The sequence below is a fragment of the Drosophila subobscura genome, chromosome U (assembly GCF_008121235.1).
Source record: "Drosophila subobscura isolate 14011-0131.10 chromosome U, UCBerk_Dsub_1.0, whole genome shotgun sequence".
NCBI classification, from domain to species: Eukaryota; Metazoa; Arthropoda; class Insecta; order Diptera; family Drosophilidae; genus Drosophila; species Drosophila subobscura.
This window is the reverse complement of record NC_048534.1, coordinates 24,230,921-24,256,393: the sequence shown is the minus strand read 5'-3', so window position 1 is coordinate 24,256,393 and position 25,473 is coordinate 24,230,921. Positions and strand designations below refer to the sequence as shown.

The window sequence follows — 25,473 nt, the reverse complement described above, 5'->3', positions numbered from 1 at the left end:
GCCTGCCTGCCTGCCCCTGGGGAGGTGTTAATTGCAGCTCAACCTTCTACTTGTCTTTCATTTTCGTGTTAATGAAAAATCACTGGAAAACCAAATGATTTTTACGACTGCCACGCACACGCCTCACATGTCAGTGTGTGTGTGTTTGTTTCTTTAATTATGGGCGTGTGTGTGTCTGTGCATTTTGTTATTGTTTCCGACACCCCAGGATTTTTTAAACTATTCTCGAAAAGAGGGAGCGTCCGCGTTTTGTTTAGATTTCTCAGCACTTCAATGCCGCCTACAACTTTCTTCTATTTGTCGCTCTTTTCCTTCGAATCTAAACAACTGGAATGGCACTGCCAGAGGTAAACAGGAGGAACGTTTCATTGCCAGAGGTTCCAATTAGAGTGCAACAGCTGTCAACAGATGAACCATTAAGATCAGGAAATACTTCAAGAAAGCCTGTACCTTGTGGTGTATACACCTTGCCATTGAACTAGCCTTTTAGACACACAGAGAGCTCTCTTTTTCTCTCAGTCCAGCTACCAAACGTTCCGCCACGCTCTATAACCGCTGTGCCATTGCCAAACGTTCCCTCCGCTTACAGAGCGATGCAACAGCTGTCAACAGGCAGGCCGCACATTTGAGGCTGTCAACGCCTAAACAATCTTTGAAATTAAATATGAAAATAACCCAAAAAATACAACAAAAACTTTAAGAAAAAGGCAACAAAAAACTGAGAAAAAAAAGAGACAAAAGTAAAGAAACGAAGCAAAAGTAGAAAAGAGTTGTAAACGATAGAAAAACGTTTTCCACGCTTTTGTTTACACCCTGCTTCCGCTTTTTTTTTTTTCCATTGTGAGGCCTTTTTTTGAAGCCTGGTTTTCTGTTTACAAATTGTGACAGCGACTTTCTTTTTTGTTCACTTCTGCTGCTGCTGCTGTCTATTTGTTTGCGCTTCATGGTTCGTGGTGTCTTCCTTCCACTCGAAGACCCCGACGATGACATTTCAAGAAGGTGATAATTCTCTTTTAATAGTTTTTCCGGCAGCCCGAACAAGTGACATTTATCGCTCGCTACCGTGCGCTGTGCTCTGTGACGTGCTCGGCATTCAAAATGCTGCTGCCGGCCCAGAACTTTCGCTTGAAGATTTTTGGGTGGGAACTTACGTGAGATCGATCTTACGCGGGGATATCAAAAGTTCAATTGATTTAAGAGTGACTGTCAGAGAGGGCGTGGAATTTGTGACTCATTTGGTTGAGGCTTACCTGGAAGAAGAGAAGAAAAATTGAGGAATTAGTAAAGGATTTTAAAGGAGAGATTTAAATTAAAAAACTATTTCTAACAAAAGAAATTGTGGAAAATATTATATAAATATATTTTAAGTTTTTTCTGTATTCCAAAACTCTTTCATACATCTTTCATCGACACATTTAGATGCCCCACTCAAATCTAGATTTTCCTACGTGTCAGCACTTAATTTTCTCTGCAATTTGCTTCACTTTAAATGTCTGTCACTAATCCATCAGATGGTGGATGCTGGTGCTAGTCGATGTACCGCCCAGGCTCATCCGCATTGCTGTCGAATTCATAGACGAAAAATTCAATACACGAACGGATTGAATGGTTGGGTGGGGTGGGGGTAAAATCATCATCGCACGCAGACGTTGCAGAGCCCACAATTGCTGGCTAAATCCATGGCTAAAACGAACCACACAAAACACACACTCACACAGCTACGAGTAGCTGGAAAATCTGTGGAAATTCGTAGCTGGCAGCAGTTTGATTAGAGGGGGAGGAGAGGGCGGCAGAGGCCTACACTTTGGTGAATCATTTTCAATTAGTGCCTGGTACACGTATTAGGAGTGACTCACACTCAGCTACGACGGTTCATTCATAAAAAAATGTATATTCAATGTCAGCGATTCAAACACTCAGACGGAACACTCATTTCCACAGAATTGCAATTATTTTGCGCTTAGCAACGTCACAGGGCGCGCGGGTGTCGCGGGGGGAGGTCTCTTATGTCACTTTTGGCGCCGCTGATTTTATTTTTTTGGTCTTTGACTCTTTTTTTTCGCCACACAGCTGTGTGCCACAATAATTACTGTACAATCCCAATCCTCTCCTCTCCCCTCATCAAAAGCCGCTAATTTGCCTAACGACCGCATTTTATTCATGGACTTATTTTCCTGTATATATTTTTATGGGCGTGACAGACTGGAAAGGAAAGGCAGGCAGTGGAAAATGTAGAATACAGAACCCACTTCTGGGCCTAAATTGGACTCGACTCGGAATCGGCTGCAGTTCCAGTTGTTGGCTGTTTATCGCTGACACAAAAGGCCCACCAGAGTCGCTTGACCCAGTCGTAGTCGTCGTCGTCGTCGTAGTCGTTGCTGGCGCTGAGGCACACACAAAAGTGGGTCGATTCGTGAGTACCAGCACCAGTGCGAGTACGATTTGTATTTGTAGTCGTTAAAGCTGTTCTGCTTGCAAAAGAAAAAACGATTTACAGCTGCAGTTTGCTGGGGTTTTGCGATACTCTTTGGAAGGTGGAGAGAGTCTTGTGGCTTAGAGATGGGTTTGGAAATGGAATAAGGAAGGTAAATTCCTTCACCTTTATTTACTATATTTAATTGCAAATTCTCTCTCAATGTGGAATTTGAGTTAATAAAAACTTTCCAGAGAAACCTTTTGAAACCTTTTCGTATTGAAATCCCTTAGATTAGATCATTCTGTCATCAAAAAATGTGCTAAAAAGCTTCTCAAACGAGGTAAATTTATTGTATTTCTATAGCTAATCTTCGGCTCATTCCAATTCCTATTCCATTAGAGTATCTCCCACTTCGATGCCCCAAATCTATGTTTTTTTCTTCACTTCGAAGTTGTTCTTGCTTGCGAAATTTCTGTTGTTATTTCTGCTGCAGCTTCTGGTGTTGCCTGGCTCTCCTTTTTTGACTTCAAGTAGCAGCCAGTGCGCCTCCCCTTTGTCACTTTCAGTGCGATTACTGCTGCTGCTGCCTGCTGCATGCTGCACGCTGCATTGCTGCCCCTGGATGAGCGCCTAAGTGCAACACCAAATTGAATTTGGACACTTTACAGCAGGGTCAGCTCACAGTTCCACTTGGCCTTTCACTTTATCCGGATTTAAGTTAGTTAGGCGACAAAGTTGTAAACCATTTACGGCAGTCATCTGTTCCTTGTGTTGGCTTGGTGGCTGTTGGCTGTTGGCTTGCTGGCTGCTGCCGAAGACAACTTGTGGAGTGCAGCACAGAGAAAAACAGAGCACAGATTGAAATGCAGTTAAGCCCCAAACGAGAAACCAGATTGCAAAAGATGCTGAAGGAGGGGCAACTGATCAACCTTGAAATGAGAGGCTGGGAGGCTGAGAGGCAGCACAAGCCTGTAATTAAGTCAAGTGGGGGGCTTGGAGCTGGGCCTGAACCAGATTTGAGAGTGCAAACTCTTGGAAATCAGGCAGAAAACTTTGAAGAAAATTAATTTATAGTCAAAGAAAAAATATCAAAAACCCAATGGGAAAAGAGCTTTGGGAATATAATTCTTAGCAGCAAAATCGTATTTGATAAGTTTTCAAGTGATCCAAAAGCTATGCAAATGTAACGTAAACTAATAATATTTGAGCTTAGGGGATTACTCATACCCAAGGGGCTTATGAGCCCAGGAAATGGGATTTTTTACACACAGTTTTACATCCCAGGGGAAGCAGCTTTGGATAAGGGATAAAATATATTTCTTGTTATTTTTCTGTGTATAAATTTATCAAAAACCAATGTTGGGTGTCCAAAATATTCTGTCATCAAAAGTTCAGCCCAAAACCATAAACAATTTCCTAATTTCCCACTCAAGTTCTAGAATTAGATCTCTCTCCCAGCAGGTCTCCAATTTTCACACTTTAAACCACAAACATGACGAAATTTCATTTTCAACGCCCTTCAAAAACACTGCCGGAAGCGGAGACAGAGAGAACGAGAGAGAGAGAGAGAGACTTTCACCCAAAACCATAATAAAATTGTACTGAAATGTTCTCATATTTCTCACTTTAGAGCATGGCCTTTCCATCTTTCTAATTTCCGCATTTAATTTAGTAATTAAAAGTCAAGACAGCAGAGGAAGAAAAAAAAGAAGCCAAAGCGATAATTAAATACACACAGAAAACGGACAAGCCAGCAACAACTTTCACCGTGGACAACCAGAAAAAAAAGAGTGTTTACTACAGTGTCCGCAAAAAGTGTTCACGATCAACAACACACATTTTTAAAGCGCCAAATTTAAACAAACTTTTACCTGACTAGGGGGGGTTGAAGCGGTAGAAACAAGAGTAATTAAAATGTTAGCCAACTAAATAAATAGAAATGAAAATAAAGTGCTGTCCAAGCGTAAGGGAAAAAAAGAAACCCGGGCAATAATAACAATTGGAATTGATTATGAATATCATTTGTTCTATTAACTGTGCGAAAGTGCAGTACAAATTTGATTGCTGTAATCATTGTTATTTTATTATTTTATGCTTGTAATATGATAAAAATACCTAAGCCCCATCCTACCCCCCTGCAGCACTCATGCATAATGTATGTTTAAGTGAAAAATGATTTTCGTAATTAAATTATGTGTGGAAATTATTGCAGGCCGCGATGCAAAAGCGTGGAAATATTACCACACAAAAAATCATTCTAGATTTACCTCAATAATTAGATTTTGCGCAATTGTTAGTAAATTATGTAGCAATATGATAATGAAAAATGTCGCAGAAAATACCGAAAAATATGTTTATGGATTTAATGCCTTAATTGAAGCATCAATAAAAAACATACATAAAAGGGGGGTTTGTGGGGGATTTTTGTTGAGTGCAGTAAACCCTTTGGGCAAATTATGCCATTAATGTCAGAATTTAGAGTAGAATTGTAATCATTTTTCATTACTTTATTTAGCTAATATTTCCCAAACATTTCATAACATGCACGGTGGCACTCCTTAAACGCTTTTATCATTTTCTTTTAATCATGGCATTACGTGCTATAAATATATTCTTATCAATATAATGACACCGCAGTGTACGGGCAGGCCTCTGCCTCAACAAAAAAGATAACTTGACCATAATATTTAATTGCCTCTCTTTCTCTGGCCCTTAAGCTGCTTTCTTGCCACAACTATCCACTGTGTATAATGCTCCTCCTGTTCATCCATCATTCCAAAGTTTGCCTTGGATTCTGCCTTGGATTTTCCCTTGCCTTGAACGACAAACTTGAACTTTTTCTTCTGCTGCTCTGTTGTTAGTTTTGTTGTTTATCATTTGTGTGTGCTGCCCCGAAGAAGTTTTCTATTTAGTCGCGTTGTTGCCGGGCCAAAAAAGTGGCAAGTGGCAAAATAAAAAATGGAATTTATACAAAAAGCCAAGTCGCTGACTGATAAATCCCGCAGAAAACACCAACCAGCAGCAGTTCCCCTCTCCTTTGGCTATCAGTACTATCAGTGTGGTGTTGGCCTAGACTAGACGCGAATAAAGTCAGTCGGCAGCGGCGGGGCAAAATATTCATTTCAAGCGATAAGTTAACAGGCGTGACTAAGCCCCCAAGGGGTGGGGTGTATGAGGGGAGGTGGTGCACAATGGTAGGGGATGCTATGCGACTTGTACAAACAACTTTCAGCTGCTTTTTCGCCGCAACTCTTCTCTCTTTTCACTCTCTTGGCAAGCCCTTTTTTTCTGCAAGTTTCCTCCTTTTTATTTTGTTTTATAAAATTAAATGCCATAAAGTGAAAAACTTTTGCTGTCTGACTCACGCACTCACTCACGCTCACTTAGAAAGTAATTACGTATAACAAAAATATAGCCCTAAAAAAAACATCAACTAATAGAAATACTCACAGAGAAAGGCAGGAAGAGTGGGACAGAGTGTGGCAGCGAGTGCCAAGGGAGGGAGAGTGAGAGTCCCCAGAGAAGTGCGTGAGTTGTGAAATTTATTTAAATTTAATTTTAATTCTATGTACACTTTTGTACCTTTATTTGTTAGCCGGAAAAAAGAGAGCCACAGCGACGGGCAGAGTTTTTTATGGCCAAAGCTTTTCACTTTTAGGCTCTAATGAAGGGGGATCTGGGGTCTGTGGTGGGGCTATTGGTTTAGTCACGCACGACGTATAAATAGGCCGTTTGCTTTGGCTTTTTAGACCTTTTAAGATACGTGTTTACAGGGTATTTGGGTAGGGTAGGGTACATTTGAAGCTCTTACATAAAGATGGATATAAAGATAAGGATCTTTTTATAACATATTTGCCAAAAATTAAGCAGATTAAGTAACTTTTGCATATAAAATACTAAATCCACTTAAATTTTCTTCTTTTTAGTGTATTCTTCGTATGGAAATCTGTGGAAAAACTTCACCAAATGCAAGGTAAATAATATTCGTTATGTAGCTCATTTCTTCCACCTTTTTTGCCTTTTCGAACAACTTGTGAAACGATTTTTCTAATGGCAAACACTCTAACTCCAATCAAATCACATTAACATACTCAGAGAAAGGATTCACTGGCAGGACTCTCGACAGTGACTCCCTGCCTGACTGTCATAATTTTCGAAAAGCATTCAAATTGACATGTTAATATGCGCACATCAATCCTAATCTCGGTCGAGTCGCGTCAGTCGCTCAATCTTGTTTGGTTGTGTCCGCCTAATGAACAAGAGATTGACAATTCTAGAAACCAAAGCCATTTTCGACCCAATAACTGAGTAAATGTCACACAGAGTGAGCCATAAAGGGGGTAGAACAGTGGCCATGGTGTAGCTGTGGCAGCTGACAACTGTTTTGTTGCACGAACATGTTGGACATTTATCAAATTAAACAGTTTTCAGTGAGATGGCAGAGATTGGTCGTACAGGAACAGGAACAGCAACAGGAACAAGGCAAATGTTTGTATATGTCCAAGGTGTAGAAACCCCCCGGAGAACCCTGTACTCAGCCCTCGATGCCAAAGTGCTAAATTGTCTATTTTTGTAGGTATGTGGGTGGGTGGGTGGTGGGTAAAACCAACAATAGACACATAACGAGCCTCGTGTCATGTCATCTCGGTGCATGCTCTATAATTGGCCAAGCAAAAACAAATTTAGACATACATTTATGGTGTACACTGTCCACAAACACATGGCGAACAGGGTGTGGTTCATTAGCACCCCTACCCCCTGTCCCACAAGGGTCTCTTAATTATACGATACATGGCCGTGTGTCCGTGCCACAAGTGCGTGCAAATATTGGACGCTCACGAAGGAAAGATCTTTCTCTCTCCCTCTCTCTCTCTCTATGCCACGCCCAAAAGGTTCTGTTAAAAAATAGGTCATAGCCTCTGAGGAAAGAAAAAAAAACCTGAAACGAAACTGTCAATTACGAATGGGGGCCAATAGCCTCCCAAAAGACGCTTTTTCCCCTCAGTTACTTTTTCGGTTTGGTTTGGTTTTTCACATGTATCTTTTTTTTCGTTTTTCTTTATTTACTTTTTTCTTTTTTCGTCAAAAGTCAAACATTAAGAAGCGAACCACACGGAAAAAAAAGTTGAGCAAATACAACGTGCTGGCAATACAAATATAAAATAATTAACTTTAACAATTCGCTCTCCCTCACACACAAACACACAAATACAGACTCACTACAGTCACTGCCAGCAGTCGACCAACACCCCATTGAATAAACAATAAAAAAAAAAAGACGACGACGACGAGAAATGAGCAACAGCCAGCGGAGAGCCACAAATGAAAGGCAATAATGTAGAACAGAGAGCCACAATAAGCAACAAAATCAACAGCCAGCAACAAAAAGCATAATAATAACAGTTAAAAATATTAACACACAAACACACAGAGAAACGACGAGCATGTATTGCGCATGTGTGCGTGCTTTGGTTTTTACGCTTGAAAGAGACCAAAAACAGCCAGCAGCAAGCAACAGACAGCAAGATAGAGAGCGAGAGAGGCAGAGAGACCATGGCAAATCGGTAGAACAAAAAGTGGGAGAATGTTTAGACCAGGAAGATACCTCCAAGTTATGGGTAGAACTCCTGTTAATGGTAGGAAGGGGGCTCTCGTCGAGCTGGCACTGATTGTCGCTTTCAGAAATGTATGTTAGATCCAACACTGCATCGAAAATTGAAGCGTAAAGCTAAACTAATGTTTTGAGAGCCAGAATAGGAATTTGGAAAATTATTTCTTGACACTCCACAGTCTTATGTTTTCGTTGCATCTTTCATACAACTTTTTCCCTACCAAACTCAGCCTTCTACTATTAACATACTCTTGAAAAAACCCAACACACCCCTTCGGTACACTATTATCCAGGGTATGCTCAAAAGAAATACTTGTAGAAATGTTGAGAAATAAAAATACAAAAATAAAACAACAACAAAAAACAGTAAGTAATAATGAACAAAAATGGAAACTAGTTGGAACAGAGCATAGACCGGAGTCCGGACAGGAAAACGAGGCAGAGAAGCACAAAATAAGTAAAACAGAATTGAAACCGGTTTGTGAGCCATGCCATGGCAGTGCCAACTGCTAGCTGCTAGCCAACAAAACAGCTTTGGCGCTGTGTGTTTTGTTGTGTTGTATCCGTGAGATACAAAAATTAAAAAATCAGAAAAGAGAAGAAAAACTTTAGCATTTTAGATATATGGAAAGAGATAGCCGCCGCCACAGCCCCGAAAGACTCTGACTGCGTTTTGTACAAAGCTTTTTTTTTTTTGGCAGGGACAGGGGCAGGGCAGTGTTAGAGCCGTGTTTTAATACCAAGAAAATGTTATAAGGCCAATGAATGGAATGGATCTGTTAAGGTGAGTCGCGTCTCTGAACTTTTGTGGAGATGTTCAGAGAGAGATTTTGGGATCTTTGACTGTTGTTGCTAGGCCTCGACCAGACAGAGGTCTTGGGAGAGATGAAAAAGTTCTTGGAAGAAGAGTTTTGAATTTAGTTTTGGATGGGGGCAGATGATGATGATGAATCGGTTTATTTTTGTGCGACTTAAATTGGTTTTTGTGATGGGTTTTTTTTCTTAATTTTATGATTTAATTAGGGTTTAATTTATAGGAATTTTCATTTATGTGCTTACGGTTTTAGTTAGATGATAGAATAGGTTCGTTTAGGGCTTGACAGGAGTTTATTTTTGGATCTCTGGGATTTTAAATATTTTTTGTAAGATTTATTATGATTCTTCATAGCTTTAGTTGTCAAATTAACAGACTTTCCGCCTTTTATTGAACTTATTTTGCTATTAAAACATTTATTTAAAAAATCAATCCAATTATATCATTCATTAAGCAAAGTTTTTATTCATTATAATTTTTAGCCTTGTTGTGCCATATGTTTTACTTCTTTTATGCTTTCTTTTCACTCTGTTTTGCCATTTCTCTTTCACTCTTTTGTTGGCCTGCTCCCGCTACTCACATTTCATTTGATTGACTATTTATTCATGTATTCACAGATGTGAATGCATCTTGATTGCAGTATTTAAAGCATTGGAATTATTATTATTTAACAACTGGTTTTTCGTTTCCTTTTTTTGTTGCCTCATCTAAAAATATTTATGATGGATTTGCGGGTATAATTTTGTATGCACGGATTCATTATCTGTGTATCCGTGTGCACAAAATACGTTATGATTTGATATAATTAATAATTATAATGCCTCCGCGCACAAAAACATTATTTTCAATTATTTTGTGTACTCTTTTTGGGTGCCAAAAGCACCAACAAAACACTCCCACCAAAAAAAAGAAACCAAACCAAAGCCAATAAGCCATTCAGACAGATGTCCATCTATCCAACTCTTCTATCCTGTCCGTCAATTTGTCTGTTTTAGTCAGTCATGTAAATTTAATTAAAACTGCACATTTAATTAGGGAAAACTGCAATGGAATGCCACGTCCTAAGGCCAACACCCACTCTCTCTCTCTCTCTCTCTATCTCATTACTGATTATAATTTAATGCTGGAACTGCAGTTACACATATCCAACCAACCCATCTGTCCCTCAGTCACTCTGTCATTCATGGCACTAGAAAAATCATATTAAAATATTGATTTGTGTACGCCATGGAAAATGATAAATGATGGAGCAGATACGAGGCCATACATATATCTGGGATAGCTGAAAATGTTGTCCAGTTATTTGGATGTTTATGAAATTTTAATTGAATTTATGGCCGAAAGATCAGAGCACAGATTGGGGCTCTGCGAGTGTAGTTCCGTGTGTGTGTGTGTGGTTGTGTGTGGCAAATTATTTTCCATTTGCAATTAGCTAATGTCCAAAATGTGCGGAGGGGGTGGTGGTGGAACAACAACAATATGCCACTTGTCTGAATCGAATTGCATTCGTTGCACATGTTCTAACCCCCAGCAATCGTGACCCACTAAGACTCTGTCCCTGCGACCATTATCAACCATATGCCAGTGTGTGTGTGTGTGTGTGTCTGATAAGGGACTCTGTTCGTTGTCCCCCGAGCAACCTGACAGCGACATAAACCTTATCTAATCGCCCACACATTTTCCCCAAACAGAGAACCAAAGCAACTTCTGTACTGAATAGCAGGTGAAATGGAGCACGTTCTCTCTTGTGCTCTCTCTCTCTCTCTTTGTCGCTCTGTTTATGTGGAGGTCTTATCTCTAGTCGAATCATGACCCAAATCAAAGACACAACTGCATTGAGCGCAAATAAATGCAGCACAAAACACACACAAACAAAATCTAGAATGTGGAGTAAGTAAAATCTGACACAATTCCCAAAAGAAAGAGCCAGCGCATGCATTCGAGAGTCAATCAAGCGAACTGGCCTGGCCCCACGAATTAGTCGATTTACTATTTATTCTCTTTTTTACGACTACGAACATTGTACGTGCGAGTGTGTGTCTGTGTGTGTCGTCTCTGGTCAAGCAAACAGCTGCATGAGTAACTACTGAGCGACTGAATCTGAATCATCATTCTGTCGGGCAACAACTGTTGCTGCATGGAATAAGTAATTTATATTTGATGAAAGAGAAAACAAAACAATAATAACAATAATTGCAATTATCTGCGCTGCTACAGTCTTGTGTAGATATATTATGTACATTTATTATTTATGTCTCATCCAATAGGGGAAGAAAATTAATTGCGAAGGAATCCCTAAAGATATCAGCATTAATTCTGGGCCGAAAATATACATCTGGAACATTAATAAATGGGGGGTTAACAGATGAAAAATGGGCGTAAGCTGTGATATGATCTGTCATGAATCTGTAGGAAGGAAAGGGAATATTTTTCAAATAAAAATTTGCATCCATTTTGCACTATTTTGTGTGGAAGTTACAGCAAATTAATTTATAAAAATATTTGTAATAAATATGGAAAAATATTTATAATTTATTTCTTGTGACTCATTTAGTATTGTAAGCGCTAAGCAATATTCTATTACATTTCTATGCATAACTACGTGCTAGCCGTCATGCAGCAGTGCCCCTCTGCTGGTTTAGTTATTTTTTAAACACTCTTCCAAAGTGCCTTCCAAGTTTTCTTTCAAAATCAAATGCCATACGCTTGGGCAATAGTTACTTTTTCTTGAAATCATTTTGCTGTGACACATATTGTTTGCTGTCCCTTCATTAAGCCCCTATGCTGAGACTTTTGGACACTCTTGAGGCTTTATGGAACACTATTGTACCTGTCCTGCACCCCACACCCCGACCATATGAAATTTCTCTTCTCGAAAGCCTCTTCGGACCACAGTCTGCACACGCTCAATGGTACGGTACGTGCTTATAAAGACAATTCAGTGCCTTCGAATCTATCAAAAAGTTTTGCCTCTCTGCCCCATTGTCAGATGGGAGCGGCGGTACGGGGAACGGGGACTCACACATAGTACTGTTATTTGTACGCTTGCAGCCCGAAAAATACAACAACTGGGAAACACGAGCAACTTTTCCATAAGCTGCAACTTTTTCCTTTTACTTCTTTTATTGTCTTTTCAACTGTTTTTCCTTCTCCCGCTGCCTCCTCTGTGCGCTACTTTTCAGCGGGTTTTCCAAAGAGTCTGAGCGGGAGAGGGAGGGAAGAATAAATAGGGTAGATCCCTATTATATTTAATTTGCCTGGCATACGCTTTGTCAATATCGCACTTTCGTCTTACCCCTTTGGCACGCTCTTCCCGCTATCTCTCTTGCTCGCCCTTGCGTGCCCTCTCTTTAGACCGAAAATACTCAAATTCCAACATGCCCCAAAGCGTTGCCAACTTCCTGTGCACGCGCAACATTCAAGCAGACAGAGAAACAGCCACCGACAGACCCACAGACAAAAGGATGCATGCAAAGTTGTGTTGTTGACACTGTTCAGTCATTTTTCAGCAAATTAGTCATGAAATTGTGCATTTCTATTTGTCGCACCAAAAACTATTCGTATATTGTATGTGCATATTATTTATACTGAAGGGTCTTTAGGGAGCGATACTTATGGGTTGGCTAAGGAATGACATTAGTCAGATTTCGATCTCGTTACTTCTCCCATCTCGTTTCGTCTTTCCCCCTATATATTTCTCACAGTGTGGCTTAGCTTTTATCTAAATATCAGCGAAATTTCATTAAAACGAACACTGATGGCCATAGAGACTCTAGAATGGTGGTTCCAAAATTCGCAATATCTCCCAATAAAGTGTTTCATTATCGAAAAATATCAGCATACTCTTTTATTGCATTATTGCATGATTAGTTATTCCCCCCCCTACCAATAAATTAAGCCATCATTAATACAGAAAATGTTCAAAAATTCCATAAAGTTAAATGGAAAAGCGGGAAAAGCGAAAAAGCGGCAAAGCGTAAAGGCAAACTAATTTCAAACACACAAATCAATAAATTAAGGAAGCAATGGAAAGAGCAGGAAGGAGCAGGAAAGAGCAACGGGGAAGCAGAGGAGCGCCAATATTTCGGCAAACAATTAAGAAGAAGCGGAAGACAAAGGAAAACTAAGATGGAAAGAGGAAGGAAATGGCTCTCCCTGCCCCACGCTGCTGCGCTGCTTCGTTAGTTTTTGGGGATACTCGAATGTTGTTCTTCATTTTGGGAAATTCCTCGCCCCACAGCCCCCAGAGAACAAACAGAACGCGCGATAAAGCTTTTGTGTCCTTTGGCCATCCAACTCATATTCTTGTTTCAGTTACAATATCAAATGCGCTTCTCGTACTTCCCTTCTTTGAGCACCAAAAGGCGCTTCTCCTACTGCCATTTTTGATGCCCAAAGGGGCTTCTTCTACTCCCTTTTTTGATGAGTTAAAGGCGCTTCTCTTACTAATTTTTTTTGGTGCCAAGAGGCGCTTCTCTGTCTCCTTTTTTTGATGACCAAAATTCGCTTCTTTTCTTCTTTTCGTTTTGATGACCAAAATGTTATACTATGTCTGCTTTTTTTAATGACCAAAATGCACTTCTCTCGCTCTCTCTTTCTGTCCTTTTTTGATGACCAAAATGCTCTCTTCTCTCTTTATTTTTTTGCTGACCAAAAAGGTAGCGAAGCAAAAAGCCAAAATGAAACGATGTTATGAATATGAATGAGAATGAGAGGGCAGTGGGTGCTGCGCCCTCACATGGTAGGGCTCCTCTTTTCTGTATACCAATCCCCAAACCATTCCCATTCCCATTGCAATTACCATAGGTAGGAAAAAGAGTTGAAAATTATATATGTCATGGGTGTACGAGTCGGTGGGACAGCGGTAGCTTGCCAAAAAGAAGATATAGATACAGTTACAGTTACAGCTACAGTCAGTGCAAAGAGTTAGAGCACATCGGGGGGCAAACACAGGCACGTATTTAATTCAATGCTTGACTCTTTTTTGTCCTCTCTCTCATACACAGAGCATGCCTCAATTGGTGGCCATTAAAATGCATAAATGTGGAACCGTTTTTGTTCGTTGTCCTCTGAGATGATGATGCAGTCATAACTAAATACTTCAGGACTTTCTTGGCATTGCTTTGGGTTCCTTTTGGGGTTGCCATTTGAATTACTATGCATGCTTTTTGGATGCGTTGCCTGCCTTATTTACATGCCGCACATGTGGCAGTTGCAGCTCCATGCCTTTTTTTATGATATCTTTGCATGAAAGAGTATTATGGCCAGTGAATGGCTGGGCATGTAAAGCAAATTGTGGTTGAGTTTTACTTAAGAATTGTTGGGTAAAGATTGTAGGAAACTGATTGGAAACAGATTTTGAAGGCAGTTACGAACCTTATTCTTTAGAAAATTCGGATATTCCGATGAAATATTGATGCAATCTTCGGATGATTTATTCTTCAAGTTGAGAGTAACGCCTTGTGCCCCAGCTTTACATTGTAATCCCCTGATATATCCCTCTACTTTAATCCCCCCATTTTTGCTTTTTTTCTACCATGAAAATCCCTCAAAATCTTTCCACTCTCCAGGGCAGAACAGCCCGAACCTTTCCCAACACGGAATCTCATCCTGGTTGGCGCATTACAAATTTATAATTGCAAGACAACAGCCAGACAGACAGAGAGACAGAGAGACAGTCCGACAGTCAACTGATGCGATGGCGATGGCAATGTCTGGCGATGCGTCAGGCCCCATAAAAATGTAAAAGTATTCAGTGTGAAGTGCCCACCCCCCCGAAAGGTGTGGCGCGGGGGCAATGGCAGCTACAGTTGCACTGCGAAAATTTCTTTCTTTTTTTTCGTTGGTTTGTTTGCAGGATTCTGCTTTTTTTTTTAGCAGTTTTTGCATTTACATTTTTACCGAAAAACCTTTTGAAAGGTTGCAGAGAGTCGGAGCGGCTTAGCGAATGCTGAATGAAATGTTTCCTCTGTCTTAAAGTCACGTCATGTGCAGGGTTGGGTCTGATAGGGGGTTGCAGGGGCAGTAATGAGACAGCTGCGCAGCAACAGCAGCCCCGTGCCAGTACTCGTGTGTTTGTTCGTACTGTTAATGTTGTTAGGCTTTAGCATAAACCAGCATCTTCTTTTCAGGCTAATGAGAAATCTGTCTCAGTTTTCCAGAGCTCAGAGCCCAGAGCCCCTAGTCCCTCCGTCTCTCTCTCTCTCGCGGAGTTTCTGTGGCGTAATAAGAGTCGGGACACAAACAGCAACGGCAACGACAGCAACAGCGGGTACAAAAATAATAAGTAGAGGCATGAAACATTGAAGGATTTTAATTAAATAGGCTGACAGTGGCTCTCCTCATATGCGGTACACGCTTACAAGCTGCCAGAGGAGGAGGAGGAGGATGTAACTCAGGGAATGGGAGCAGCACATAGAATTTATATGCCAACGTCGCGACGTTGTAGGATGAAAGTAAGACTCGAGTGGATGATTGTTGCTTGTGTCTTAATTTCAAGGATGCATAATGTCATAAGCAGCGCTCCGCCATTCAAATTAACACACAACAAAAGAATGTGGAGAATATGTCTTGGGGGTTAGGGGGATATAAATTACCTCCAATAAAATCCCATTAAAAGCATATAAAAGAATGGCTTTATTTCAACATTTGCCTTATGTTTATGGCCAAACCAATCAAACACGTTGTGTAAAACACGTTAAAATAAAAACAAAAACCCATTAAAATGTTTAACCCCTCCCCTCGACAGTCATTACAAGACATGATGCATCGACGCTTAAAGATCTGTTGAACAAGCCCCCCAGACACAGACTCCTTTCGAATCGCTTGAGCCAAGAGGCTACGAATAGTGTGGTTGACCTTTTTCGTGATGGTGTTGGCGCATGCCAAAAAGGCCAGTCGCCAGTCTGTACCGAATATAAAGGTCACACTAGGTGGCATCATGGCGAACACAGACTCTGAGCATGCGCAGTCGCATAAAAAGGGGTCAAAGTGGCGCGCCGAATATCATGGATATTACATGGATTCAATCGGGCTTTACGGGCAAACACTTTCTCCCAGCTGCAAGCCCCTCCAGGCACTGTCTGGGTTGGGGTCTCACCCATCAATCAAGCATGATGTGATATGGATGGGTATTTATTTATTGAACACTGGACCTGGGGCTTAAGTTGAGAACAAGTTTATAGACAAATATGTAGAAATGTTTATTCACACATTCTCAAGCGGGTCTTGAACGGGCGCGTGATATCATCGGAGTCTTAGCTTTGTGTTTTGTATTTCTATAGTATTTTCTTTGCTATTATTTCTCTCTTACCTGTTAGGATGGCTGCGAATAATACAAAAACGATCCGTGACATGATGATGTTTGTTGTTTGTTTTTTTGGTGGGGGAGTGTTTGAGAGACTTCCTTTGGCTTCCTTCCTTCCTTCCTTCCTTTCGTTATTTGCGCTGTAATCCCAGGTTTATTTTCTCTTTGCGTTTCGCCTCGTTTTTTGAGGTTCCGTTACGAAAAGGGCTTTTGGTTTGTTTTTTTTTTTGGGAGAGAAAGGGAGAGATTTTTGTTGGTTGTTGTTGTTACTGCATTCGCTTTAGCTTTATTTTTCATGCATAAAATGTGTCGTTTTAGTGGCGGTGCGCCAGGGGATGGGTGTGGTGGAGGCGTACTCTTGGCGCTGAGTGTACTTCTCGCTGGCACTTTACGGCCTCTAAGGCTCTGCTCCGTGCTATATGGATTTTTTATGTGTGTTTGCTTGCGTGTGTGTTTGTGCGTGTATGTAAATATACTTTTAGCGCGCACTGTCAACACAGAAACTATGGACTTTGGTTTATTGAACTCGTTCGCTTCCTCGAAAAAGATTTCACTTAGTTGATTCACAATTTTTGGGAGGCGTTTCTTGGAGGTTTTTGGGGGAATACACACACAGTGAGGGGCAAAAGTACACACACACGCACAAGTTGAATGGATCGTAGCAGGGCAATGTCTAAGATGCGGGTGTCCGATAAGCTTTAGGGTCGAGAGTACAGTAAACACACACTAAAGCACACTCAAAAGTACAGTGATTGCCAAAAGTAAGTAGCCAGTAAAGAACAAGAAAGAAGTACACGCGCCAAGCAAAAACAAACAAAAAAGAGCCGGAACAGTGGTCACAGTGGGAGGCAATAGCACACGCACACTACAGTACAGTGACTCAAAACAGTACACTGTCACTCAAAATAAGTTAAACACCTTAACAGTGCCTCGATATAAGTTAAACACCTTAACAGTGCTTCAAAGCAGTTAACACACACCTTGTACAGTGATTGAGAGTAGCACACGCACACGCTGATTGCGGCTACAGTGTTGGCTGGCAGTACACGCACACGACTCGAATCGCCTCACTCACCGTTTGAGCGGCAACAAACGAAATGACGTTATGGATTTGATGACGACGAAAACGCCTTCGGCACACAGATACGAGGCGGGCACACTCACACAACGATGCTATACAATCTCGTGGCTCGTATCTATCGGATTCGATACGAAGCGAGGGCGTACGTACGTACGGGGAAACACGACCGACGCAAACCGAACGACGAGAGGCGCGTAAATGTGAATGTACACGGTATACACGGTCGAAAAATGTCGGAAGAGCCGAAGCGAACGAAACGTTGAATGCAACAGTTAACCGTTGAATGTGACGCTGCCTCAGAGTGAAGTTGCCAAACGACGGCCATGGAAGCCCCGGCTTACACACACATCCCCCGACACACACAGATACGAATGTGTAGCAACATCTCGTATGCGAGAACGCCGCTGCTGCTGCTGGCGTGCGCTTGTATGCGTTTTTACACGTATGCAGGCGACGCCGACGGCGCTGCATTGACAACATTTGTCTAGGCCGGCCGCTTGGCAACATGCGCACTAAGCTAGCAACATTTTGGCTGTAGCTCGGGAAACATGTTGCTGTGTGGGTTTAGGGGCAGGAGTGGGCATGTTGCCAAGCGATTGGTGTGCTTAGGAAAATTTTGTTTGGTTCCCTGAGGTATCTTGGGGTTTATTACACACAGAAAAATTATCTAACTTTCCACATTAAATACTGAAAGATTGGATTGGGACTGAAGGCAGGACAAAAATCAGCTTATAGGATTCTAGGCATAGAAATCTTTATTAAAAGGGAAATTACGATTATAATCATACATAAAAATTATATCTTTCAATAATTTTTCTCTATAAATAAATAAAAACTCATAATAAAATGGTTCCTATTTCGAATGTTGATTTTTCGAGCACTAAAAATGTGCGAAAATCCCTTACGAAACTCTCATTCCGTTCGGAGTCCTCCGTAATTCCTGTGTTCTAAATTTTAGTGGGTTAATTGGCTATATCTTGGCATTAAAATATTACATATACATTTATCAAGGGTATTTCCATAGTCCTAATCTCTAACACCTCTACCAGAGTGTCGTTCCGTTTCGTTCTTGATTTGCTCTTGTGTTTTGTCCGTTGCTGTAAGTTTGATTTGAATTTGTTGGTCTCTGGTGTATTGCAGATGTAGTTGTGCTGCTGTTTGTTGTTGTATTTTTGTTGTTGTTCCTATTATTGTTGCCCTGTCGTTTTGGCCAAGTTTGCTTTCGGCCTGTCGCCAAAGCAGCCTCTGCCTGCTGCCGGATTTCTGTCTATTTGTCGTTTGATAATCTCTCCCCATCTCGTTCTGCCTTGTGCCTTTTGTTTGCCTGCTGCTGCTGCCTGCTGTATGTGCAACGGGCACACAGTCGACACAGTGGTGGTGGAGTAGGGGTGTGGAGGGGAGTAAATCTTTGGCACAGTGGCTCCTCGTTCTGCTGGCTGGTTCCGGGTTTTGCTTGCCGCAAATATTGAGAGTCGCCCGCCCGCTGTTTGCCATTGTCCCAGTTTTGAATGGAGAGCGGACAGAAGCAGACAGGAGGAGGTACGACCTGACCCACAATGATTAGAATGATGTAAATATAATGTCCCACAATCGTAACGAAACGAATCGAATCGAATCGATTTAGGGCGAAAAACAGGAAATTAATATTAAATATTGGTTAGTTATGAGGAGAGGAAAGAGATCAGAAATATTATTGAAATTTATTAAATAAGTTACTTAACTTTCAGACAGTCTTCTAAGGAGGAAGTCTGGGTGATAAAAATATGGGAGAACTTTTGATAAGATTTGGAGAAGGGACTCTAGGTTTATATCATAATTTTCTGAGCAATGCAACCACAGTCTGAGGAAGGGACACTAGAGCATATTTTATAGGAAATGTAGCTGAATTTTGAACGATTTATGGCAGAAGTTTCGAGGCAACAATTGTGTGAATTTGAGGCTCTTTTTCTAGGCGAGTCTTTGCATGATTGGATTCAGATAAATGTTCGAAAATTCACAAAAATTCTAGACATTTATCATTATTTATTGATAGCTCTCTTCTCCCCAGGGCAGCTTCTACTGTACCAAGAGATAGCACTTGTTCTGCATCATAACAGCACTCATCCGAAGGGGGCATTTAAGACACACTGAAGCCACTCGATGCACCTAGGATGCAATTCCCTTTAATGTATTTACTTCTGCATTATTACACTCGACAACCACACAGACACCACATGCACCCCCCATGTCAGACCCCATGCCTACCCTTCAGTCTCTTTCCCCCATCCCATCTGTGTTCAGGCAGCAAATAGTATTATCAAACATTTTAAATTTAATCAAAGCACACATTCAATAAGCTTTGGGCCAACATTTTGTGTATGCCACTCGTATGGGTGGCAGCAGGTACGAGGCAGGCAGGGCAAAATGCATTGAAATCAAAAATACTCTAAGTGAAGAGCTAAAAGGAGGTTTGGGGACTTTCGGGCGGGTTTTGAATAGACTAAAAAAATGAAAATTAGATTGGAAGAAAATGTATTTAAATTATTTAATTAGTTTTTAAATCCAAAAATATTTAAATTACTTACAAAATACTTTTCAAACATTAAAAAATTATATAAAATAAATTCAGGTTTTACTTTAAATTTTCTCTACAAAAGCATTTTTTCAAATACCCTAAAAATCTGTTCTCTAACACAAAACATTCGTTTTTTGCTTCCAACATAAATTGTTCAAGGGTCTTTCTTATCAACAAATGTTTTTGTCTTATCGTTTTATCAGTAGGCTTTTTTATGTGCAAATAGTTGTATAATGACGTGACCGATAGCGCCTACCGGTAAATCCACATATGTATGTATGTATTTGCGCTTTTAGGATTTTCCTTAAGCAAAAGTGATTCACTTGCTATTCATTCATTAGCAGGCAATCAGGGGAACCAATTTCGAACCATCTGGAAATGTCTGTAAAACCGACAAGAAGTTTTTCCTGCGCAACAAACACCTTTTGAAAGTTTTCTTTAGGGCATTTCCTTAGTCATTCTCATGGCACAACCCTTTGCCATTGCCATTGCTTTTCCTGTTTCAATTTTATACTTTTTGCACCCTTCAAATTTCCATGTTTTTTTTCACCCTCTTTTTCTTTCAGTTGTTCATTTTGCATGCTATAAAAATATCGCATGCAATAAAGTATGTGTGTTCAGTGTGCAACGCTCTGGAAATTGTAAATTCCATGTTATATGTGTGACCAATGGGTGGGCGGGCTGGTCTGATTGGGGGAGGCTGTGCAACTACAGTGGGGGGTGCTCCTTCTACTTCCTGTAAGTTGGTGAGAGCTCAGACAGCATGTGTTTATTGCCAGCACAAAATGATGATTACACGTAATGTGTAATGGTCAGAGAGGGGGAGATGGGGGAAATGAGGATCTAAAGAGTGAAATAAGAGTTGGACGTAGGGGCCAGCGGCAGGAAGTTCTCTCCGGACCCAGAGTGCGGCGTGTAAAGCCCCGGAAAAGCAGCCGGAATAGCATCCAAGCAGACGGCACAAAAACAAACAGGCGTCTGACTGCCTCCCTGCCACTTGCCTCTTGCTACTCACCGCCCCTGTTGACTGCCACTGGCACATCTCCTTGGTTTTTGCCATTTTACCAGCCACTCCTCTCAGCAGCAGCTCCAGCAGCAGCTTTTCTTCTTGCAACTCTATTTTCCATATGTGTTAACAGCAGCATCAACAGCTTCAACAGCAACGCAGCCAGGGCCAGGGCCAGAGCCAGAGCAGGCAACAAACTAAGACAATTTTGCGGTTTCCATTCAATTTTTCGGCTTGCATTTCCATTTTGCTGTTCTTAAATTTCTGCCCAAAGGCAAAAAGAAAACCTTCAAGGAACAATATCTCACAGCTCTTTGGGGAAATTTGAAACCAAAGGTTTTTGAGTTGTGCTACGAAATGGAGCTCTGCCTTTAGGTTTGGAACATCACCACGTTTTGTGTAGAATAAAATATTATTTTTAAAGAACTAATTCAGGGAATGACAAAGGTGGCTCTTGGTTCGTTCTACGCTTCGAATTTCTGCGGATACTTTGGATATATTCTTCTTAATGATAGAGAAGCTATCAAAAGATCCAAAAGATAATTTTCTATAACGAAAACTGTCTACACCAAGGACTCCTCTCGCTGTACATCGCTTTTGAGCAACTAAATTTCCCTGTAGAAAATACTTTTACTGCCCCTAAAACCCTTTTGCCTGCTTAAACTTTCAACAAACTACAAGCTCGTAGATAGTAAAACAAACTCCCACGATGTCAAACCGCCAGTTAAACTCATTATAATATCATTGCAAGTCATTTCCCTGACATTTTTAACCCAAATGAAAACCCCCTGAAACAAACAGGAAAAAATAACAAAAACAAAAAGGGAAAAGAGAAAAGGGAAAGGCAAAAGCAAAAGCGAGCGAAGCAACTTAATGAAACGAGAATCGCATAGAAGTCCAGAGATTCCAATGGGTTGGAGGGGGCGTTGGGATTGTTTTAGGTGGGTGGGAGTAGGTATAGGAGGTGTGTGTGTGTGGGCGCTGTGCTGATATGTAAAGTATGTGAAGAGCCAAAGAGCCAGGGGGAGCTTTTCTATATAAAGTTACCCAAAAAACATGTAAATTAAGCAGCAGGTGAATGGTGAGGGAACTGCCGAGTGTAGGAGTATGTCAGAGTGGGAGAGGAGTACTGCAGAGAGAGAGAGGAAAGGTACTACTGCTGTAGAGAATAGAGGGGGCCAAAGAGCACGGATGAGCGAGTAAGACCTTGCATTACAATTGAGTTACATTTCAGTTTTCTGCTTTTTGTTGTAGCCATTATTGCTACAACGGAACAACTGGGAGGGAGTCGGAGTACCAGGAGGGGCACAGAAAAGGGTCGCAGGGAGCGGGTTGGCTGTAGAGGGCTGACCTGACTGGTTTGTTAGACCGACTGGACCCTCCCGATGTTCATATTGTGCGAAACAATGAATTTATATATTCGCTTTTCCTCGCTTTTGTTTCACTTTTTTCTATGCTCTTGCTGAAAAAGGGTAACGTAATTTTTGCTCACAAGTTTGCAATGATAAACAGAAATTAATGAATGAAATGAACAAAGGATTTCCGATGGTGGAAAGTATTTTTGAAAGAAATGTTTGCAAGATCATGACAAGATCTTTATTCGTTCAAGAACCTGTACAATTTTTGTAGGGAATTAAAACACATTGAGGCAGTAATACTAGATAATCCATAGGCCAATTTATAAGCGTTTTGTAACCACAAATATTGGCCTAATATTTTTCCAAAATCCCAAAATCTCTATAAATTGTATTTACTTACTAAAATATCATAAAAATTACTCTTAAATGGGATGCTTATGTCCGATATCTGCCATAATAATGCTCAATCTCCCTGCTAAGTTTCATAGCCACAGATCTACAAAGAGCATTCAAATCTTCGCTACCAAAAATAATGTTTCATTACATGTTTTCTACTTTAAAATAAACACCAAGCGGCGTAACAAGCGAAATGAGGAGGAGTGTGGAGTGAGTGTGTAGAGTTGGCAGAGCGGGTGGTGCGGATCCAGCATTGGGCAGGGGGGTGGCCGGTGCTTACTGCAGTTGAAGTGCAGTGAAAGAATGGAAACGCTACGCTGTAGAGGGCTGGGGGATCGGTCAGTCAGCGAGAGAGTGAGAGATGCCAGCTTAACACATTTGACTCGCTCTCCAGTCCGGTCCGGTCCGGTCCGGTCCGTTCGCTCGTTCGTTGCTTTAACCAGCTAGTGGCAGCCACCCCCTCATATGTATACACTTTGTGCGCCCCTCCCCCCCACTCATTGCTGCTACTCCTCCTTGCACCCCCTCTTAGGCATCCCTTTGGCGCCCCTGGGCACTGACGTTGACTGCAGATTAAACTGCGCTTGTAATGAGAATTTTCTGTTCTCTCTTTGGTTCTTCAGTTCTGTCCTGATGAGAATGAGAATGATGATAATGATGACGATGCTGATGAGGATGATGACGTTAGCTGAAGGATGGCTGGCACACATACGGGTGGGTGGATGTAGGAGGCACTGACAGTATCCCCCTGGCAATTTGCATTAAAGTCACTCTTTTTATGCCACCTCTTCGTGTTCGTGTGGCAGCAACCATCCACATCCACATTTTGGTTGCAAGTCAGCAAAAGGTATCGGTGCATCTGTGATGTAGGAATTGAAAACGACAAAAAAAAACAAAAGAAAAACTATGAAAGGAAAAAACTTTTGCTGATTCCGCTGCTGCCACCGCCGCCGCTGCTGCAGCGAGGCGTTTGCGTGCAACATGTTGCGGTTGGCTGGGTCCAATTGGGATTCGAGTGAGAGCATAAATTAAAATGTGTCCAAGGTCCTTTACCGGCAACGCCAAGAGAGCTTATGAGTTGTCCTTGTAGCATGCACCACACTCCAAACTTCTTGCCACCCCACAGGATGGGGAGGGGTTGCAAACTATTCGCACTCTCAGTGTTGCTACAAATTGAGATTTATGTGTGTGCAAAAGTTGCACCCAACCTCAGCCAATTGTCTCACTGCGAGAGGGGGAGTCCCATTCTGCCTCTCCACCACCCTTGCATCCCCTGTGCATGTGGCCTGGTGACCGTCTGCGAAAATGGGAAATGGCAACTGGCAATGGGTTAACAGTTGCCAGCTGTGGTTAAAAAAGTTTGCCAAGTTGTCGCCTCTCCTGCCATTGCAACATTAGCTCAAAGAGTGTGTGTGTGTGTGTGGGGTAGAGGATGTTGCATGGGGAATTCGTGGGGCGGGTTTCGTGTAACTTGATGACAAACTTTTCGCTCAAGGGTTAAGGGAGAGCACAAGTACTTTTTGGGGTACTTTTCCTTTTCTCCACTCAAAGATACAAATGAATTTTGTGCGGCTAAGGCTAATTGAATGAATAAAGTGCATCCTTGACACAATACCCGTATGATTGTAGCCGCCACAAAAAAGAGACTAAATGAGTGCGAGTTTTAATTAGAGAGTCTTCAAACATGAAGTTTATTTTGGTGGGTTGTGTGAGCTACTGCAAGGGAATCAACATTGCAACATTTCTGCTATAAGTGCACACTGCTTGGGTACATTTGTCACTAAGGCCTGCTGTTGCACAACAATGCTTGACAACATGATCTCTGCCAGCATAAATATGTTGCTGGAAACATTTGCTGTCGGCTGGAGAGCAGTTTCGTGGTGTTTTTTCCTCTTGCCAACAAAACTATAATTGAGAAAAGAAAACGTCTGTTGGCACTCTCTCTCTCTCTCTCTCCCTCTCTCGTTTGAAATTTTGGTCCCGCTCTCTTGATTATTTTCACTCTCTCCATCTCTCAAATAACTCCACGATCTCTGTCAACATGTTGCTTGTGCGCGGGAAGCGCTGCTCTGCCGGGCATGTTCCTCTCTCTGCTGCTGCCACTCTGTTATGCTGTCGGTCTTGTATCTCTCGCGCGCTCTCTCTGCTGCTACCACACTCCATATAATTCCTACTCTACACTGTTAATCTTGCTTTTACAGTTTCATTTCCATTTCATTCTGTTAAGGTCTACCTTTGGCTCTGCCTCTTACACCCCCAAACGGAAAGAATACTTATATGTTATGGTATCTCTGTCTTTCCATATCTCAAACTATTTATACTTAGATCAGAGCTTGCTCCTGCTCTCTGGTAGCTGTTTGGCTTCATTGCCATTTATATTCTCGCATGTTCTCTGTCTCTTTCTGTCGCACCCACTGCTCAAGATCTGCTCTGTTAAAGCTCTGCTAACTCACCTGTTAAGCTCGCTCTTTCGTTTGGTAACATTTTATCGCTGTCGCTGTCGCAGTCACAGCCTCTGCCAGCGTTGTTGCTGCCCCCAACCATAATTTGTGACTGTACCTTTTTGTTGTACCTGTTGTCTGTCCGACGGTTAAATTTGTTGTTGTTGTTGCTATTGTGATTGCCGTTGCTTGGCTTTTTTCGTTGTTTTCGGAATGCTCTTTGCGCGCGCTTTTGCCTTGTCATGTGTGTGTGTATGTGTTCCCGTCTGTGTGTGCGTGTGTATCTTGGGCTTTTATTTTGTATCTTTGTATCTGTATCTTTTGTTTGTTTGTTTGCACTGCTGCTGAGGCTGAGGCTGTAGCCACAGCTACCACTAGCTCCTCTTGCCTCACCTTTTCTCTTAACCAACAAAAAAAGCCAGCAAACGGTCAGCTCTTTGTTTCCTCACAAAAAGAAATAGAAGGAGAGTGGCAGAGAGGGGAGCAGAAT

General features: G+C 41.5%; 1 protein-coding gene across 9 annotated transcripts in view; it reads right to left on the bottom strand.

The window, feature by feature from the left end:
- Nucleotides 1-25,473, bottom strand: part of LOC117902708 (fasciclin-3) — a 102,276-nt gene that overhangs the window by 69,807 nt on the left and 6,996 nt on the right. For 4 of the 9 annotated variants that reach the window (XM_034814265.1, XM_034814267.1, XM_034814269.1 and 1 more), the window contains exons 1-2: nucleotides 17,128-17,533; nucleotides 16,154-16,354 (exon numbers count right to left, since the gene is read on the bottom strand). In XM_034814265.1, coding sequence (XP_034670156.1) covers nucleotides 16,154-16,196 — 43 coding nt within the window. In that variant the 5' untranslated portion in view covers nucleotides 16,197-16,354; nucleotides 17,128-17,533. Of the gene's footprint in view, nucleotides 1-16,153; nucleotides 16,355-17,127; nucleotides 17,535-25,473 lie in introns of those variants that run through there. The other 5 variants (XM_034814271.1, XM_034814270.1, XM_034814262.1 and 2 more) reach the window with 4 other exon arrangements.